Consider the following 19,706-nt stretch of genomic DNA (forward strand, 5'->3'; position numbering starts at 1 on the left):
ATTTCAGCAGGATCTGCTCGTCGGACAGGGAGGCAAACGTTGCAGCAATGGCTGCTGAAACGCAACTTTTATGGGTCAAACTTGGTTAGGGAATATTCTCCACCGTTAACTTCTATATTTTGACGCTATCTGTGAGGCTTGCGATGAGGATAGGGGGCGGGTTTGCATGTGTGTGTGTGTGTGTTTAGGGGTGGCGTGTTGATGTAAGCTCCAAAGTTTTTTGAAACAAGGTTCCCATTCAAGTGTAATTCCGGAGGTGTTAAAGTGCCTGTGTGTGTGTGTGTGTGTGTGTGTGTGTGTGTGTGTGTGTGTGTGTGTGTGTGTGTGTGTGTTTGTATGTGTATGTGTGCGTGTGTCTCTGTGTGTGTGTGTGTGTGTCTTCGCACCCTGCGCAAGGACATTATATTATGCGCAGTGACATCAGCAAAGGTTTATCGGCTTCTTCAGTTAAACCCTTTTGCGGGCTACGCCATTACGCTGACCTGAGAGAGACCGGTGGGGGAGATAACTGCTGCTGTAATTAGTGTGGCTCTCTGTGTTAATAGGATTGGACGAAACAAGCTTGAGTCGTTCTGTTCCGTGTATTCAATACGTCGCCTGCAGACGGCAGCTTTGCCCCCGTCGTCCAATCAGAGCGCTGCTAGTAAGCCGAGGAGGCAGAGGCAGGCACTGTGCCCCGCCAACTGTTGCCTGTTAAGGAACAGAACTGAGGAAAAGGAGATTGGCCTGATTTGATCAAAGCCTCAGGGCATTAGGTGCGGCTTCTCTCTCTCAGCGGGCTGGTGAACGTCCACACACCCATCTTCCAAAATCATCCACCAAACTCTGTTGAGAGGCATTTTAGTTCCATGGCGTTGATAAGGAACAGCGCTGCCATCCTCAGCGCTCTCCTTGTTTCCTTTTGTTTACTTAATTTTCTCAATAGCCAAGCTGCTCTGTCTGTTAAATGTCCTCATAACCTTTTCCCCAGTGGATGTGTGTTGCCGTACGTCTTTTATTTATTTTACTTTTTTGTTTGTGTGTGTGTGTGTGTGTGTGTGTGTGTGTGTGTGTGTGTGTGTTTTGTTTGTTTTTGAATGTGCACAGGAGTGTTGGACATCAGGAAGGTTGGTGACCGGAGGTGACTATCAGAATAGTGAACCATAGCCTCTCTTTAACAGTAGACTGCATCCGATGTTCTTCATCCGAGTCTAGCATAGTCCTTCTCACTACGCTCTCTAGAAAACCTGCAGTGACATTTTGATTTGATTACTTTTTTTACTCTTTTACTCAAGTAGCGCCACTCTGGGTGACCACTGGCGGTTCGCCCTGGAGACTCTAGGTCTCTCTCTACGGTAGAAACAAACCCTGCGCCCTCCCAGGGTTACGGACTAATCTTAGCCTCTGTACTGTCCCGCCGTCTCCTAGTGTTAACCAGCGGTGCAGTTTGGTAGTATTCTAGTTGTTCTCTAGCGTCTGGTAGACCGATGTAGACTAATATAGAGGACTGGAACATCAAATAAAATAAAGTCTGCAGCCTCGTCGTGTGATTGCATTCACGTGGCTCGGTGTGATTCTCTGATGAATTCTGTTCTACTGTTGGGATTTGTAGATATGAACTGTAGAATTTCTAACCTCTTGTTTATGGTGATTCTTTTGATCATGGTGAATGGTAAGAAGTCACTTTGATAGTGATAGTCACACAACCATTGAAGGAAGCAATACAAAATCAAAGGAAGTACTCGGGTGCATACTATAAGAAAGACTTAATTTTGTAATATGTTGTAATGATGGAATATCAGAAATGATATGGAGGTACATCATCCTTATGCAGCCTAATTATTTAATTAGGAGCGTTATGAAATAAAAACAAACAAACACAATCACACACACACATACACACAGGTGTCACTGCAGAAAACTGTCAGTGTGTGTTCATGACTCTCGCCTCTTTTCCCTGATACTTCTCTCACCTGGGGAAAGAAACACACACACACACACACACACACACTGCGCTGTCCCTTATCCCTTATCCGCGTCCTTTCCCTGCTCTGTGCTACCTGGGGTTCAGGTGTGTTTGGGACTGCCATAGGTCATAGGTCACCTGTCAGCAGTAAGAGACAGATCTTAAGAGATGCCTCCAAGGGATAGAAACAGATGTTCTTAGCTGCTCGTGCATCAACGCAGACGCCCAGACGATCACAAACACACTCGGATCTTCCCCCTTTTTATCGGTTCAGAGGGGGTTTGAGCATGTGACAGTGTCGAGGAAAAACACGTTGAATCGACACTGAAGTGGGTGGATCACAATGAACCCTGACGGTGTGATGTGTGGAAGGCTATGACTACCACTGGGTTCACCACATGCTTCTCACATCCCTTCTCTTTCTTTCTATGCTTGCATCTAGATTGACCCCAAGGTTGCTTTCCCACGCAGAGCTCAGCCCAAGGTGAGTTCATATTACAATACGTGTCTGTTATCTGTGGTCTTTTCCCTGTTATAGCCATCACTTCACAAATCACTGCAATGTTTTTTCGATGCGATGACATATCGCATCGGTGCGATGCCAGGCTAAGGTACATGAAGAGTATTTAAAGGACATGCTAAGTTACAGGTAGAGAGTTTAAAGGACATGCTAAGGTGCAGGTAGAGAGTTTAAAGGACATGCTAAGTTACAGGTATAATTCTAACACAATTGTTATTGATAATAGTCGTTTGTCTAAAGGCATGTCTAAAGCAAGATGCTCATGTGGATCCAGTTTAAATGACTTATTCTCACAGTTAACCCAGCATGTATTTATTTCTTCCGACAGTTGGTGACTCGGACCAAGAAGATCTTCGTCGGTGGCCTGTCCGTCACCACGACCATAGAAGACGTCAAGCAGTACTTTGACCAGTTCGGCAAGGTGAATAAATGCAAAAATTAAGTTGTCTTAAAACTACAGAGAACTTATTTTGGTTCCCCCAAAACGAAAATAGGATTGTCGAAGCCGCCATCTTCCTTTGATCACTTTTGGTATCCTAACTGCTTTGCCCAATATTATAAACTCTCCAAATATCAAATGCTGGAAATGTAGGAGATTTCCAGAGCAATAGTAGGGAATGGCTCTCTTAGCAGGGTTTCACTCAGAGCTAGCTCTGAGCTTTCTAGCTGATGTTCTGCGTGTTGTGGAGCTACGTTGAAGGAGCAGTAGAGGGGGGACAGCGGATTAAGTAGAGCAGGAGGAAGGAAGAGATGAAGGAGAGGAATGGAGGGGTAACAAAACGTGGCTGGGGAGCAGCGGGCGAAGTTGGATCCTGAGGATGAGGAGGTGGTGGGGGGGGGGAAAAGTTTTGTGGCGAAGGAGTATAGCGATGAGAGGAAAACCGGGCGGGGGGATTATCAGAATCTGAATTAATCTGATGTAACAGCTGCTCCTACCCCCCACCCCCTTCTGCCCGTTACCGTGGCGACCTGGCTTACCCATTGTCCCTAAGTAATTCAGCGGGTAAGGGGTTTTGGTGTTGAAGGAGGAGGAGGGCAGTGGGGTGTGTGTGTGTGTGTGTGTGTGTGTGTGTGTGTGTGTGTGTGTGTGTGTGTGTGTGTGTGTGTGTGTGTGTGTGTGTGTGTGTGTGTGTGTGTGTGTGTGTGTGTGTGTGTGTGTGTGTGTGTGTGTGTGTGTGTGTGTGTGCAGACGGAGGGTTGGTCAACACAGGAGTTGAGTAGCATTACATCCTGGGCGATCCAAACGCTTTGAAAGACAAAACTATCCCAAAACTGCCCAACCTGTTCCCTTGTGAGTTCCATTCTGAACTCGAAGTCAGGACTAATTCTCATCTCCGTCAAGTTCCTTCACCCAAGTTTGAACAATCTACTGCCGGGTTGAAGAGCAGTGAGCTCTGGAAGGTGCGGGGGCCGATAACAGGTGATGAGCGGACAAAGGCCCCCCCGGAGAGAGAGACAGGGAGGGAGAGGGAGATAGTGAGGGTGAAGGGAGAGGGACAGGCAGAGAGGGAGAGAGAGACAGTCCGGCAGGAGAGAGGGAGAGAGAAGGGGGAGGGACTGGGAGGGATGGAGAGAGAGACCCAATACGGGACGAGAGAGGGAGTTAGAGGTGGGAGGGACTGGGAGAGAGGGAGAGAGAAGGGGGAGGAACAGGCAGAGAGGGAGAGAGACACAGTCCGGCAGGAGAGAGGGAGAGAGAAGGGGGAGGGACTGGGAGGGATGGAGAGAGAGACCCAATACGGGACGAGAGAGGGAGTTAGAGGTGGGAGGGACTGGGAGAGAGGGAGAGAGAAGGGGGAGGAACAGGCAGAGAGGGAGAGAGACACAGTCCGGCAGGAGAGAGGGAGAGAGAAGGGGGAGGGACTGGGAGAGAGGGAGAGAGACACATGAGGAAAGACAAATGGAGCAGAGATGGGCGTGAGGGGCTTTGATTGAGCTATTATGTCTTTGTATACAGCGCCACAAATATTTTGTCAGTATGTACAGCGCTTTGTAGCTCCCTGCTCTGTAAACGACTCAACAGCACCTCCAAAACACTTTTTTTTTGCTGCAGCGTGAAACAAGGTTAGCTCACATAAGAAAGGCGTATTTAAAGGCACCCAGTGCAACTTTCGAGCTTAAAAATAAACATTCAATTTCTAGTCTTTTTTTACACGTAGTAAGTTTCAATAACTCCATACCATTACATACCGACATTTAAGCAGCAAAGATGAGACGTCGTTGTGTGGTGAGAACTGATACAAAATCGATAACAACAACAATGCCGCCATTTTCTTTATTTTTTGTAACCTACAATAAATAAAGCAGGCTTCCAGTCAATGGAAAAATGCTTCTCCCCACCGAGAATTGTTGTTGTTTACGATTTTCTATCAGTTCTCACCACACAACGACGTCTCATCTTTGCTCCTTGAATGGTCGGTATGTAATGGTATGGAGTTATTGAAACTTACTACGTGTAAAAAAGACTAGAAATTGAATGTTTATTTTTCATTGAATGTTTACATAAAGTTGCACTGGGTGCCTTTAACTTACTAGCTGAGGCTAATAGCAGAAAATTCTCTAGCTACAGGTACATGACTTAAAACACTGCTTCCATGACTTAAGCAGTGTCAGCAGTCTGAAGCAATCATGCTAACCCTAATTATTATTTCATGATCATTATTGTTATCTGCATAATGAACGCTCAATAAATACTGCCAATTATTATCGGCAGTATTTATTGTGTTCTCTGCGGGGCCTTTGTTGCGCTTTTCTTCCAGTCAGGGAGCAGAGAGAGGGAGGGAGAGATAGAGATGGACTGGGGGTGTGTAGGGGTGCCAGCCATCATGGAAGTCCCTGATTACACTGCCTCACTGGCCCTTTTGTGTCCTGTCCTGTCTGGGGACAAAGGGCGTGGAAGAGAGTGATGAGGGGAGAATAACCCAGAAGAGAGGAGTTGGAGTGGGGAGGGGGGTGGCGGGGGGCAGCTGGGGAACAGAGAATATTCCCCGGCACCCTGCTGTGAAAATGCCAGGGGTTTGAGCAAGCAGGCGCACTCTTGTAATTAAATCACTCCATAACCTCGCACTTTATGTCTTACCTTTCATACACCACGGCCCGGGGACGGGGGACGCTATCGTCATATTTCGTGGTTATGTTAATATTTATAATTGGAGGAAGGGCGGTTTAGAGGTGACTTTAAGGGTAACAATCTTCGCAATGAAAAATAAAGTATGCCCTTATCCTCCTTTGAGAGTGAGTTGGGTTAGTTTGGCTTGTTCTCGTTGTTTAAGTAATTTTAAGTCATCTGATGTGAGTCTCCGTTGTCCTTCAGAGACCAATTTTGTAAAAACAATATAAACATCATTTAAATGTTGAGCTGAACCTCTCGGGTCAGTCCCAGCCCTCTGCCGCTGGCTGCCCTGGTCCACGGGCGGGGCGTGGCCTGGGGGGAGCAGAGGGAAGGGGTGCAGGGGGGGGCAGAACTGGGGTGGAACGGTCTGATGTGGAGGTGGAGGAGGACGGGGACAGTGGCTTCAGAGAGCCCACGGACCAGAGGCTCCCCTTTCACATGGCCATAGGTCCCTCTCCTTCCTGACCTCTGACCTTTCTGTGGGCCCAACCCCTGGGGGTCCACAAAGACGAACGCAGACACACACTCACGCACACGCAAATTTTGTTTTGCTGTACCGTTCAATCCCATATTGGTGTTTGTGTGTTTGTGTGTGTGTGTGTGTATCCTCTTTCTGTTGAGTGAGCTGCATCCACCCTGCTGTTTCCAGTAAACTTATTATAGATCCAGTTAAAAAAGATAAGCTTACCAACAGTTTGCACCTGTGTGTGTGTGTGTGCGTGCGTGCGTGCGTGTGTGTGTGTGTGTGTGTGTGTGTGTGTGTGTGTGTGTGTGTGTGTGTGTGTGTGTGTGTGTGTGTGTGTGTGTGTGTGTGTGTGTGTGTGTGTGTGTGTGTGTGTGTGTGTGTGTGTAAGTTGGTTGGGGCTTGGGGGGGAGTAAAGAGGTAAAGAGGCAAAAAGAGAGCAAGATAAAAAAAGAGTGAGGTCAATGTATTCCATTAAACTTGTATTTGCACTTTTGTGTGGGTTCGTGTGTGTGTGCGCGTGTGTGTGTGTGTGTGTGTGTGTGGTGTGTGTGTGTGTGTGTGTGTGTTTATATAAGAGACACCTGTGCCAGCTCTTTAAAGAGAGGGAGAGGTCACACAGAGAGGCGGAGGAGAAGGAATTATGGCAGACTGGGCCTACAAACAAAGGCCTCCATATTTCTCTTTGTTCCCTCCTCTCTCTCTCTCTCTCTCTCTCTCTCTCTCTCTCTCTCTCTCTCTCTCTCTTTCTTTTGTCTCTCCGTTCTCCACCCTCTTCACTCTAACCCGTTTTTTTCATTGGATCCAGCTTTCCCTCCGTTCTATATTCCCCTCTCTATGCTGTCTTTCTTGTTCTCTCCCCTCTCTCTCTCTCTCTCTCTCTCTCTCTCTCTCTCTCTCTCTCTCTCTCTCCTCTCTCCTCTCTCTCTCTCTCTCTCTCACTCTCTATCTCTTTCTCTCTCCTTCAGTGCAGTCTCTGCTTGTTTCCCCATTCTGCCACCTGTCACCTCACTGGCTGTCTGCTGTTCATGTCACCACATAGGGACAGGACCCACCTTTCCAATGCCCACCTCTCTCTCTCTCTCTCTCTCTCTCTCTCTCTCTCTCTCTCTCTCTCTCTCTCTCTCTCTCTATTTCTCTCACTCTGTCTGGCTCTTTGCAGCTCTCGCCCCGCCCTCTTTGTGTCCCTGAAACTTTCCCACTATTCATGAATAATATTTGATGTTGGCTCAGGCTCCTGTAAAAGGACTTTTTGTACAGTTGCCATGGAATGTCGAGCGCGGACAGCCGGGGGAGAACGGGAGGGTGGGATTACGGGCCCTCTGTGGGTGGGGTGGGGGGGAGAAAGGCACTTATACGAAGGAACTTAGATGGTTCAGCAGCGACAAACATACACTTTGAAGTGTTGTGTCGGCCATATTGTGCACAACTCATGTTCCAAGCACTTTTTTGTAGCTGGCTCCATTTCTGTTGCTGCTTCCCCCCCCCCCTCATCAACCTGCTCACTTCTAGCAACCTGCCGCTCATCCCTAGACTACCCCCCCCTCCCCCCCGGGCAGCCCCCTCAACCCCTCAACCCCCGTCCATCTGTTGCCTCCCGCCCCCTTTCAGAACTTGAGAAGGGGTGCAGCCGGGCAATATTGCACGTGGCAGAGAGAGAGAGCGAGAGAGAGAGAGAGAGAGAGAGAGAGAGAGAGAGAGAGAGAGAGAGAGAGAGAGAGAGAGAGAGAGAGAGAGAGGGAGAGAGAGAGAGAGAGGGAGAGAGAGAGAGAGAGAGAGAGAGAGGGAGAGAGAGAGAGAGGGAGAGAGAGAGAGAGAGAGAGAGAGAGAGAGAGAGAGAGAGAGAGAGAGAGAGAGAGAGAGAGAGGGCTGCAGTGACGAAGGCATGTAAAAAAAGAAAATCCTTTTTTTCCTCCCCAGGTTGACGATGCCATGCTCATGTTCGACAAGACCACCAACCGACACAGAGGTGAGATGCACTGGGACCCCATTCCCTCTCCCTCTTCCTCTCTCCCTCTCCCTGTCTTGCACCACTGTCTCTCTTTAAGGTACCCCCAGCCTGTCTGAACATCCTCCCCAGATTACTTTTGTATTGCAAGCATTTCCTGTGGAAATCTCTGCAAAGCAATTTTCAAATCATTTCTAGGGTTTTGTGGCAGGAAAGAAAATATAGGGTTTGTTTTAAAACTTTACAACTCTCGGATTGGCCCTTCCCTGTTTTAAGGGTAATATTAACGCAGCCCGGATGAAACCCTTGATACATTTGTGTAACTGGAAATTTCATGCAATTTGGAAAGACAATGAACTCTACATAATTAACGACCCGCTAATTCAGGCATTACTTGAGGACAAAAATGTAAGACGATTTAAAGGCGGTGTGCAAATCCCAAGGGATTAAGAGCCAATTGAAAATGTGGGATATAACTAGAGAACTATAAATCTACAGTTTTTTATATACTACCACTGGCATATATTTGGGAAATGTCTAGCATTACGACAGTTTTGGACAGAGATACACAATGCAGTTAAAAACATATTCTGTACTGAATTAGCTCTGCATTTTTGCACATTTATTGATCTATTAGGTCTTCTGATATCTGCATTCAAAAAAGCTCTTCGCAGACGCTGGTTGCTTCCTGACCCCCCCTCCCACAATAAAGGAGCCGATAGACATGCCTGTATTCAACTCTATAAAGACACACCTACCTTTACACAAAAACTAGAGGAGGAAAGAGGAAAATTGCACATGTACATAATATTAGAATTCAGCTGTGTTAACCCCAGCTTTACCTCTGCTTTACTCAATTGACACATGTCTTATTGTAAATTAAATCCTGGTTATCCTTAAATAAAGATTACAATTAAGAAGTCGCCAAGTCCCCTCCTCAAACACATGCCCACTCCGATCCCCTCCTCCTGTTACTCCCCTGCCTGGTCCTCCATCGACCGGCCAGGCCTGTGCAGCCCTGCTGGGGACCTCCTTCCTGTGTGATGAGCCGGGCCGGTGGGGGGGAGGGGTGCGTAGAGGGTGGCTAGGCTAATTAGCCAGTCAGTTAATCAGGATCAGGATAAAGCTTCTCCATCCCCACCCTGGGTCTGATCGATCATGACAGCCTGCCAGCTTTGGCCCCAGGGCTTCTGGTTGGCAGGGGGGGGGGGGGGGGGGGGTGGATGGCTTAAAGTTTTAGGTTGGAGCAAACCAGTTACTTGACTGTAATGGTTACCGATTGCTAAAGATAGGCTACCATCCTTACAGCAGCTACAGATAGCGATTAATATGCAATGTCAGGAACCATGCAGTATAACAGGTATCTCAGGGGTTCCTAACCTTTTCGACAAGAGGCTTTGAGTCGAGTCGTTGCAGCCAACCTAAAGTACTGTATTCACTGTCACCCTACAGTAACACAGTTATCAAAGAAAAGCCATACCATGGTTCCTTTAACCTAGGTACAATATGCACCCATAAATATTTAAGTAATGACCCATTTTATCAGAAAAATACCATTAACTTTGTTTTTATAACAAACTTTTCTCGGTGCAGATCAGCCGCAGTAGGCCTACCCACAGCCCACAGGTTGGGAATCTCTGAGCTAGCTAGTACTACAGAGTGTTAGCAACTAACCACTAGCTATAGTACTAAAGAGTGTTAGCAAACATATACTGTATCCAACCGCTAGCTAGTACTACAGAGTGTTAGCAACCATATATCCAACCGCTAGCTAGTACTACAGAGTGTTAGCAACTGTACAATCCAACCACTAGCTAGTACCACAGTTTGTTAGCAAGTGTACCGTATGACAGCTAGCCGGAGTTTAGCCATCCTTACAATTAAAGGAACCCATCCCTTTACCAAGTGTTTAAACTCCAATGACCTCTGTGAGGTCACATGAAGTTGTTAAAACTTGTTGAAAGTCTGCTCATCGTGTATCTTCTTGTGCTCCCAACAATAGGGTTTGGCTTTGTGACGTTTGAGAATGAGGACGTGGTGGAGAAGGTGTGCGAGATCCACTTCCACGAGATCAACAGCAAAATGGTGGGTGAGCGTATTGATAGATCTCTGAGCTCCACTGTCAGGGACATAGTCGTGAGCTCACTCGCTGCTTCTCTCTGGTCTCCTCCCGCAGGTGGAGTGCAAGAAGGCTCAGCCCAAAGAGGTGATGTCCCCGACAGGCTCAGCCAGGGGGCGCTCCCGGGTGATGCCCTATGGAATGGACGCCTTCATGCTGGGCATTGGGATGCTGGGTAGGCAGATGTTGATGTCTCTGATGTTGAGGTCCCCTTCTACCCCTTTTACTCAAACCTGTAGAGGACTGATACGTCCAGTCCATCAGCACTCCGTTGTACAGCGGAGTGAGGAATAACAGCATCAATCTTTAACCGGGTTCCCACACTCATTTATTCACTTAAAAGTTCAGTCATCAGCTAAAAGTTGCACAATTGTCCGCAAAGGCATTGAGCAAGCTTGCAATGCCTTTTGAAGATATGCTTTGAGTCTTTAGTGGACGTTCTGTGACGAACAAGAGATATCCGTCACAGAATGAAACACTCATCTACATTACTGAACATGTTTTTAGGCTATCATCGTAATCATTATTTTGAAGGTAGTAGCAACGTTCATGCTTATTCCAACCAAGAGTGGTATAAGCATGTTAACTATCATGCCTGGCTGTCGCCCACCACAATAAGGAATTACTGTTAAATCCAGACAAAGATAAATATTGGTTGGTCCGTTCTGAATTAATTGACGACGCGATGTGGTTCATGTTTCCTTAATCCATTGAAACTGAGATTAGACTAACACAGAAGAAAAACCCTTCTTCATAACATCAGTGCGAACCAGAGAGAGGAATTGGCTTATTTAAAAAAAAGAAAACGGCAAAGAAAAAAATAACTCTAGTAACTATAGTCATTTATTAGTATAAGTGCCTGTAATGTCAAATAAAACTAACCAAATACGTCATGAAAAGAACGACGCAATCAAAGGAAAACTGAAAACTGAATCCCTGCTCTTCGGGGGATGAACCTCACTGATGTTGGTTCATAGTTTGTTTATCATGCTACATGCTAGAGATAAGGATGGCGTTACAACTACGAAATATCAACCTTGGAAATCACAGAAAGGTTATGGACATTATTTTAAAAAAGCCCGGGAAAATGATCATCTGAAACGAGTGGGAACACTGTTTTTAGTCTAATCAATGAGGAAATGCTCTGTTTACTTTGCATTACATTTAGCAGACACTCTTGTTCAAAGCCACCTACAGGAAGTGTATACAACAATGAAAATCTAAGCCGAAGAGTGCACTAAGCCAAAGAGTGTTTTCTAGGAATGCAAAAGGGTTCAAAACCTGTCAAAAATTATTATGACAGGTATGCAAACAAGACAGTTCTAGAACGTGCAAATAGCACAATGATCCATCCATAAAATGTCCCTAGTTTGTGTGGAGGTGGGAACATAGGCAGGGAAAAATAAGTCATATGCCTCTACTGCCATCTACCCTTCAATTTGCATATTACATCATTTATTTGATTCGCTCTCAGATGCAACTGCTTCTAGTTCTTATACCCTTCTCCTAATGTTTAATGTTCTAAAAACTGAAAATAAATAATAATGACATATCACATAATGCATATATCCACTACACACCTATCAGATATCAGATCACCTATCAATTAATATAGTCATTGATTGCATATGATACGTATATAATACGCCACCAACTAAATACGATTTAAGGAATCGAAGGAAGACTGAATAAATGAGATATGGATTTGATTGGACATCCTATTCTGGTGTTTGACGCAAACCTTGATAACCCTTGATAACACAGCTATTAAGTACCTGAATTACGTGGAGAGGGAATCCCCTCTTAGGGTGCACTCACACTAGGCCATCTGGCCGTGGCCGTTGGCCGTCGCAACTGTGGCCTGGCCACGGTAGGCTCTTGTACATACGTCATCACGTCGTAACACGTCATCACCAAGCGTCCGCTGCAAGGACCATAATAAAGTCTGCCACCAGTCAGAGTTTTAACAACAGTGGACAACAACACAGAGAACACAGTTCGCACTTTGCTGAGTCTGTTGCTTATTTGGAGCCATTCTCAGAAAGAGCCCACTCTAGTTCACACTCACTAGTTGAACCGCTTGACGCCATGTTTACCGTTTAATGGGAAAGAAGGCTTGTCGCCTTTATTATGTCCATGGTCGTCGCATGGACTATACGTCATCCAGCTCAGGTTGCGTAGCCGTGCGTGTGCGCGTGTCGGCTCATTAGCATCTGTACCGTGGCGGCCGGTACGAGTGTGGCCAGACTGGCCACACTCACACTGGCAGATTTGAGCACGGTTAGGTGTGAAAATGGCCATGGCCACGGCCAGATGGCCTAGTGTGAGCGCACCCTTAGATGTCCTAACAGCAGGTAGGTGTTGTCACCCACCTGCATTACCCTTGTTAACAGATAGAGGGCAACGCTGTAACACCACATGATTCCTTCACCTTATTCAAACGTTGTTAATAAATGCCCCAATGGAGGGCATCTTGGTTGGATTATTCTGCAGTTCTAGGGATGATCAAACAGCCATCAGGCTGAGCATGTGGTCATCATTATGCACAGCTTGGATCCAACAACTGCTTATACTTCCCGAAGAGTTGACCCTTTTAATTTACTTCTTCTTTATCATTTATTAACCCACATGTTATTGCAGAATAGTAACAGTGTCTCTTTCTTGGTCCTCACAGGGTACCCAGGGTTCCAGGCCGCCACCTACACCAGCCGAAGCTACGCTGGGATCACCCCGGGATACACCTACCAGTTCCCTGGTAATTTACGCCCCACTCTCCCGCAATCAGTTAATTCTGCCCAGTCTCCAGGGCAGAATTAACATTCAATCAGCCTTTATACCACAGATACTCTAGGGTCTATAGCATATAACTGCTTTTCTGATTACAGTTTAATGTAACAGAAAGCTGACAACATCCTAATTAACACCACAACTGCAAATTAACCACACGGAGATAACCATGGCAACCGGTCAAATTATTTTCTTTTATGCGATCGTTCTGCTCGCGCATCCGCCGTGTTGATAAACAAATAATCCCCCTATAGCGTGGCTGCGGTCCACTTTAAAAAAAAAAATAAAAAAATCATTAATTAATTAAAAAAACGGTTAACCTAGTACACGAAAAAAAAAAGGGGTTGTGTAACCGTAGATTTTTTTTTTTAACCGTTCACACCCCTAGTTCAAGCAGGTGCAGAACGGATTAATAATCAATGAAGAAAGAAGGAAAGCGCTGATTCTTCCAGAGTACCTTCATTGTCAGGATTTGATCAGTAACATGAATAGCTATGGGTAGGAATTAAATCCTCTGTATTTCCTTTATGTCCAATCCATGGCCATCTAGAGTCTAGACTTTTTAACTTTGCTATTCCATGCGACAACAGAGCCAATTAATGGTGGAAAATATACTTTGAAAATAATTTACGTTTAGCATCCTCTTTTATCCACTTTTTCACATACATGTCAGGCTGATATAAACCAAAGCCTGCTACTTACGTTTTAAGTGCTGCACTCAAGTCAAAAGAAAAATGGAGACTTCAAAATAGCTATTGGAACCATAACCAGTTGTTGACATTTAACGTATTTCCCTTTTTCAAGTAAAAAGTAAAAGAAAAGTGTATGTGAATGTGCAGCCCCCATGTGTGTGTGTGTGTGTGTGTGTCCGTCCTGAGCACATGCATGCGTCAAGGTCTCACCGCGCTCTTGATGTTTCTGTTCCAGAGTTCCACTTAGAGCGGACCCCTCTGTTGACATCACCCCACCCCCCTGAGCTCACAGGTCAGTCCCTCACTCCTCTGGACTTGACAAGTAGCATATGGTCTGCTTGCTCAAGAGCAGTGCAGCAGCACCCCTGCTGCACTGACACCACTGATGGCAACGAATTGCATACAAATCAAAGATCTTCACTTTTTGTTTGATTGTTTACTTACGTTTGCTGGTCCCCTAGTGTTGGGAGGCAGGACAAGTGACAGGGCTGATGTCTACTGACTACTTTTGCATTAGATAGATTTTTGTGAGACATTTTAACGCCACTTTTCTGGGATGTGTATTTTTCGGTATGTGATTTAATTGGTTGACCCCGTCCTCCTCTGTTCCTCTGTATTGATCTTCCCTCTGTCCGTCTGTCTCTCCACAGCCATCCCCCTGACAGCCTACGGACCGATGGCGGCCGCTGCCGCAGCCTTGCGAGGTACGACGCCATGGCACTGTAATTCATCATCTATTCACTCTTTAGTCAGGCCTTAAGCAACTCACACATTCTTGCAGATTAGAGAGAGAAAACCCAAGACTGGAGAGTCATTGGTGACGGTGGTGTTATTTTGATGTGATTAGGCTCCACCCCCTCTCGCTCAGCTGGGTTCTTAGGTACCAGCAGTCCCGGGCCCATGGCAGACCTCTATGGAGCCGCGAGCCAGGAATCCGCCGTCAGCAGTTACCTCAGCGCTGCCAGCCCCGCCCCAAACAGCGGATTCGGCCACGGCTTGGGGGTAAGACGCCCGGCGACAGGCCCGGTATATTTACATAATCGGATGAGGAGGATGAACAAAGTTCCGTTGTTCTGGTAATGCTCACGCTGTTATTCTCTCACTGCTTTACACTGCTAGAGGTTTGATTTTTACTTTACAGGGTAACATTAAGTGGGATTCAGAAATGAATTGCGGGAGAGTTTGACTCATTACCTATACTGTATCCTAGAAATGAATTGCGTGAGTTTGTTTCAGTACCAATACTGTAACCTAGAAATGATTGACGTGAGAGTTTGATTCATTACCAAAACTGTATCCTAGAAATTAATTGCATGAGTTTGATTCAATACCAATACTGTATTCACCGTTACTCATCTCTGCAGGGGCCTTTGATTGCTACAGCCTTCACCAATGGCTACCATTAGAGGAGCTGGAGGTAAGACTACCTTCTTGTTGTTTCATTATCATAATGCTTTGTTGTTTTTCAGATTAACAGAATAAGAAACACATAACCATAGTGATTGATGTGTGTGTGTGTGTGTGTGTGTGTGTGTGTGTGTGTGTGTGTGTGTGTGTGTGTGTGTGTGTGTGTGTGTGTGTGTGTGTGTGTGTGTGTGTGTGTGTGTGTGTGTGTTTCTAGAGATGTAGACTAAGAGCTGGAAAGACTTCTACTTCATGGTGATCTGGCCGTCTCTGTCTGGTTTTTGACCTCGCAGTCATGACGACCTCCACGCTGGACCCCCCTCCCCCCCAATTATTCACCCCCCCCCCCACCAATAATGGTCAGGCCCCGTTCTCTTCTTTCTGTTTTGACCTCTTGTGGTTAACTTTTCATCATGTTGGGTGGTTTAAAGTAATAATAATTATTAGTTCAATCAGAAGCAACATGTATTTTATTTTTTGGGGAAAAATGTTATGGTTAGAAATACGTGCAAACGCTTTATTTCTACCCTATTTTAATTTCACTGTACTGTTTTTGTGTGTGTGTGGCAATTGTGCTCATTGTATGTGATTGGGCTGTGTTTAATTTGTTAGATTGAGATGTTGTAAAGGAACAATGTTTGCGAGCGGTGTCACCCTGCGCTAAACATTTCAGTGGCTCTCTTCGCTTGCTGAATCATTGTACATTCATCATTAGTGCTCGAGAAATTTAACAAAAGATTTGAACTAAAACTATTTTTCGTAATTTTTCACAAAGGATTTTTTTAACACTTTGTTATGCTAACGATGATCAAACGATAATGCTTACTATAAGCGTAAAGCAAACCCGCTGACAGTCAAATTGTTTGTGTGCTGCACGATACTGTAAAATACTGTAAATACAACTCGGGAGTGGGGGGGGGGAGGGGGTCTGTGGATGCTAGTGTCATTTGTTTTGTTACCAGTTGAACGTTTTTTAGAACCTCAACAGACTGGCTACATATCATCTCACGGGGATTTGAAAACCATGTACAGATGTGAAGAAGAATGAAGGACCGACCTGCAGGAGCAGCTGTGAAGAGCTATCATGAAGCCCATTCTGACTGATTCCACCTGCAGACTGTTTGTATGTGTGTGTTTGTGTGGCCAGTGGACAGCTCTAAGTGATCATACTTTTTGTGTTGTTTACATTTTTTTTTGTGCTATGTACCATTTTAGGAAGGATACTATAGCTTTAAAAAAATTACATTTTTAACCAGATTTGAACTTTACATTAACATTGTGTGTCTACGGCATTTTGTGAGTAGATTTATTTTTCTTCAAAGGTTCAGGTTGAAACTCTAACGCTGTCTCTAAACCAGTTGTTTAATGGTCACTCAACCTCTTGCCACTAGATGTCGCAAGACGACACTTATGACACTGACCGTTACACGGCTGATCCACTGGCTGACACAAGACTGTAGCAATACACACACAGAACTTTAATTTAAAGAGCAAAGATTATTTGGTATGGAGCTAATAAGTTGTTGCACTGGCAGATTGTCTAAAATCTTGTTTTCCTCCTTTTTTCCTGAGTTCAAGAACAAAGCACTATTAGTCTATTAAAACACCAGGGTTTAGATTTTTAACAGTGTTTTCTTGTAATACTGCCGATGTCCCCTGGGGTAGTTCTTATCTTTGTTGACGTCTTCACTGAAAAAAATTACAATCCTTCACAACACTAACCTTTTTCTGTCTTTCTTTAAATAAATAAAAACACTTTTTAAGATTCCTAATAAATTATTTTAAAATATTATATGTATTTGTGTCATGTCTACTCATGGGAATTCTTATTCCTATGAGGGTTTTATTTGTTATGTTATTCATACTTACCCATTTGGTTTGGAAGTAAGCCACATTCACAGTTGTGACAATTCTATGGGCAGATGTAGCAGAGTAGAGCGGGTTCCGCCTAGCTGAGTTCCGAGCTGTCCCTGACTGCTCCTGACGAGCTGGGTGTCTCCTTGCATGGGTTTCACTGCCGTTGGTGTATGAATGGGTGATTGTCAGGCAATAATCGGAAATTATTCTCTGAAATCAAAGCCTCGATGCTCTATCTATCGAATCAGCAACACAGAACACTGGCTTGTGTCTTTTCCAACGCTGTCCCAGCACAGCTATAACAAGGGGAACTATGAGGGCTCAGAGCAGCAGGGAGGGCCTCCATGCATGGGCATCACCTCAGGGGTCATCGCCCTGGGGACCATCGCCGTCTACTCTAGTGAACTTCCCTACAGCGAGAGCGCGACACCTGTTCTTGTGATCAAATGCCGGTGTTCCTTTGTTTCCTCGAGGGAACATGAAAAATAAGAATTTGAAGAATAAAACTCAATGAAGATTTCAAAAGTATATTATTATAATTATTTTGTTAATAGTGGAAACTTTATCTTTTCAATTAAAAAAATATGTCCTTTTGTTAAATACAGAAGCACATTACTGCCACTACAGCTAAATTAAAACGGATCAGTATCACGTTATAACGGGAAAAGTTGATCTTTATCACAAGATGTTTTTACGTTATACTAAGGTATTCTCACGTTAATACAATATACAATCCTATCACATAATAACAATTTACTATTTATCACGTTACAAACCTGATAACATATACTGTTATAACATGAAACGTTCACGTTTAACGTGATATTGATGATTTGTCTTTTTTCTGGAGTGCCCGCTTATAGTTTAAAGTCCTCTGATTCCTTCTCACTGATCTGACCTAACTGTCTTTGAACAATGCTAGCTTGCTCTTCTGTGCCGCCTCTACGTAGTAGTAGTAGTAATACTACTACTACATGTAGTGACTACGATGTTCATTGTTTCTCATTTGAACAAATATTCAAAAGTCAAGATTAATGTTGAAAAATGGAAACAAAACTGGTGAAGACTGTTACTAATACTTCTACAACAACTCCAACTCCTCCAACTCCTCCTACTCCACTGATATTAGAAATCTCTCAATACTGAATCAACTCAGCTGTTTTACTGAATCAATGCTCCAAATTATTTAACAGGACCGATAACTCTTCAAAGTTGTTTTCAAACCCAAAGAATGGAAACTATGCTTTATCATAGTATACTAATGAATATGCATGAATATGTTTTTGGGGTTGTAGACGAAGGTCTGGCAGGAAGGATGTTAAAAACAGGATGAAGGTGAATACACATAAATGCTTCGATCAATTCTTGAAGAGTAGTGGAGGGATAGAAACCGATGTTTGACAGGGAGTTGGATTAATAACAGGATGAAGGTGAATACACATGAATCAACTAGAAGTGGGGGACAGAGAGGTGGGTTTTGCAGTGGGGGAAAGAGGGCAGGGAAAAAGGTGTCATCAACTAACACATATAACTACCTACAACACATTTAATGGAGCATGGAGGTAGAGATGAAGTGGGAGATATCTGTAGTGTAGAGTAGGCCTATATATATACTAGTAAATCCAGTAGAGGGAGATGGGCGCTAAGTGTTTTGACTACGTCCACTCACTGAGTTCCCCTCGGCGTTCTTTCCCACAGGAACCTTTGTAGTGGCTACACTAAAAACAGACAGACGCAGCAAGGCGTTAACAGAGAAAGTGTCGCTGCATTAAGGAATTTACATCAGCGAAATGCATGCAATGTCTTAGTGTAATAGGGTAGTATCAGTATTAATGTCAGGTGGAAGTCTGACAGGGAAAGTCCAGGCGTCAATGAAAAAAAATGCTACGATGTTGAGGTGAGAAAGTAAGGGTGTTGCTTGCTCGCTGTGGTAAGGACTGGGCCTCAGTGGTATGCGCTCTACCCGGTGAAGCACCGGGGCACCCCAATTATTCGACAGTTGAGAAGCATTTGGGACTTAATTCTGGGGGAATATTTAAACAATTAAAAATAACTGAACTTTTCTTGAAAGGGGAGATCAAATTTTCAAATTCTCACTGCCCAGTGACGGTTTATGAGTCAGTGGGCCCCTGGGCCCAGACGACGAGAAAAGGCCTCCCCCACCACCCAAACATTTTATCTAGCATTGACGTAACCGTTAGCATTGTAACCGTTCCTGTCCACAGTCTAACAAGCTCTATTGACACATCCAATTATATCATAGAATTAATAATATAATAATAATATGGCATATAACAACCCATGGTGGTATATGATTTAGGGGCCCTACATCAGGGGCCCCTAAACACACACACACACACACACACACACACACACACACACACACACACACGTGACACTCGCACGGCCGTAGGACATTGCCGGGCCAAATTCTCTGGGCTGGAAAGGCAGAGAAAGGGGATGTGTCATCTCCCTTTAGGACGACATACGGGGAAAATTCCAAAACGGCACGTCTGAGTTTCGTTTTTTCAAAGGCGGAGCAGAATGCCTAGTGCTCGTTTTACACCCAATGACATTTCTAGCTACTGGGGAGCATAGGTAGGCTAGGGGAACTCATATTAATGTTAGAGAACCTCAGAATGTGAAATTTTCATGCCATGGGATCTTTAGGGCCAATCCTTATTTTTGTATGATCTTTATTAAATATTTCTCTTTATTAAAAAGAGTAAGGTTTTTGAGACATCCAGATATTAAAGCGCAGGCATTGTGAATATGATCTGCAGACAGAAACAAAATGGTAACTCACAATGTGAGAACTTGATGGTCTCACAGAGATAACAGAATGAATGACTAACCCTT

The 19,706-nt window shown here is 44.7% G+C and overlaps 1 protein-coding gene across 4 annotated transcripts in view; it reads left to right on the forward strand.

The window, feature by feature from the left end:
* The window catches only part of LOC132458813 (RNA-binding protein Musashi homolog 1), a 20,892-nt gene extending 4,113 nt beyond the window's left edge, over positions 1–16,779 (forward strand). The window contains exons 5-15 of one of the 4 annotated variants that reach the window (XM_060053119.1): positions 2,388–2,429; positions 2,794–2,886; positions 7,961–8,009; positions 9,991–10,073; positions 10,165–10,282; positions 12,782–12,862; positions 13,822–13,878; positions 14,237–14,308; positions 14,434–14,588; positions 14,951–15,003; positions 15,208–16,779. In XM_060053119.1, coding sequence (XP_059909102.1) covers positions 2,388–2,429; positions 2,794–2,886; positions 7,961–8,009; positions 9,991–10,073; positions 10,165–10,282; positions 12,782–12,862; positions 13,822–13,878; positions 14,237–14,308; positions 14,434–14,588; positions 14,951–14,992 — 792 coding nt within the window. In that variant the 3' untranslated portion in view covers positions 14,993–15,003; positions 15,208–16,779. The remainder of the gene's footprint in view (positions 1–2,387; positions 2,430–2,793; positions 2,887–7,960; positions 8,010–9,990; positions 10,074–10,164; positions 10,283–12,781; positions 12,863–13,821; positions 13,879–14,236; positions 14,309–14,433; positions 14,589–14,950; positions 15,004–15,207) is intronic. The other 3 variants (XM_060053121.1, XM_060053120.1, XM_060053122.1) reach the window with 3 other exon arrangements.
* Positions 16,780–19,706: the final 2,927 nt, after the last annotated feature.

This window comes from Gadus macrocephalus, chromosome 6 (assembly GCF_031168955.1).
Source record: "Gadus macrocephalus chromosome 6, ASM3116895v1".
In the NCBI taxonomy this organism is placed as follows: Eukaryota; Metazoa; Chordata; class Actinopteri; order Gadiformes; family Gadidae; genus Gadus; species Gadus macrocephalus.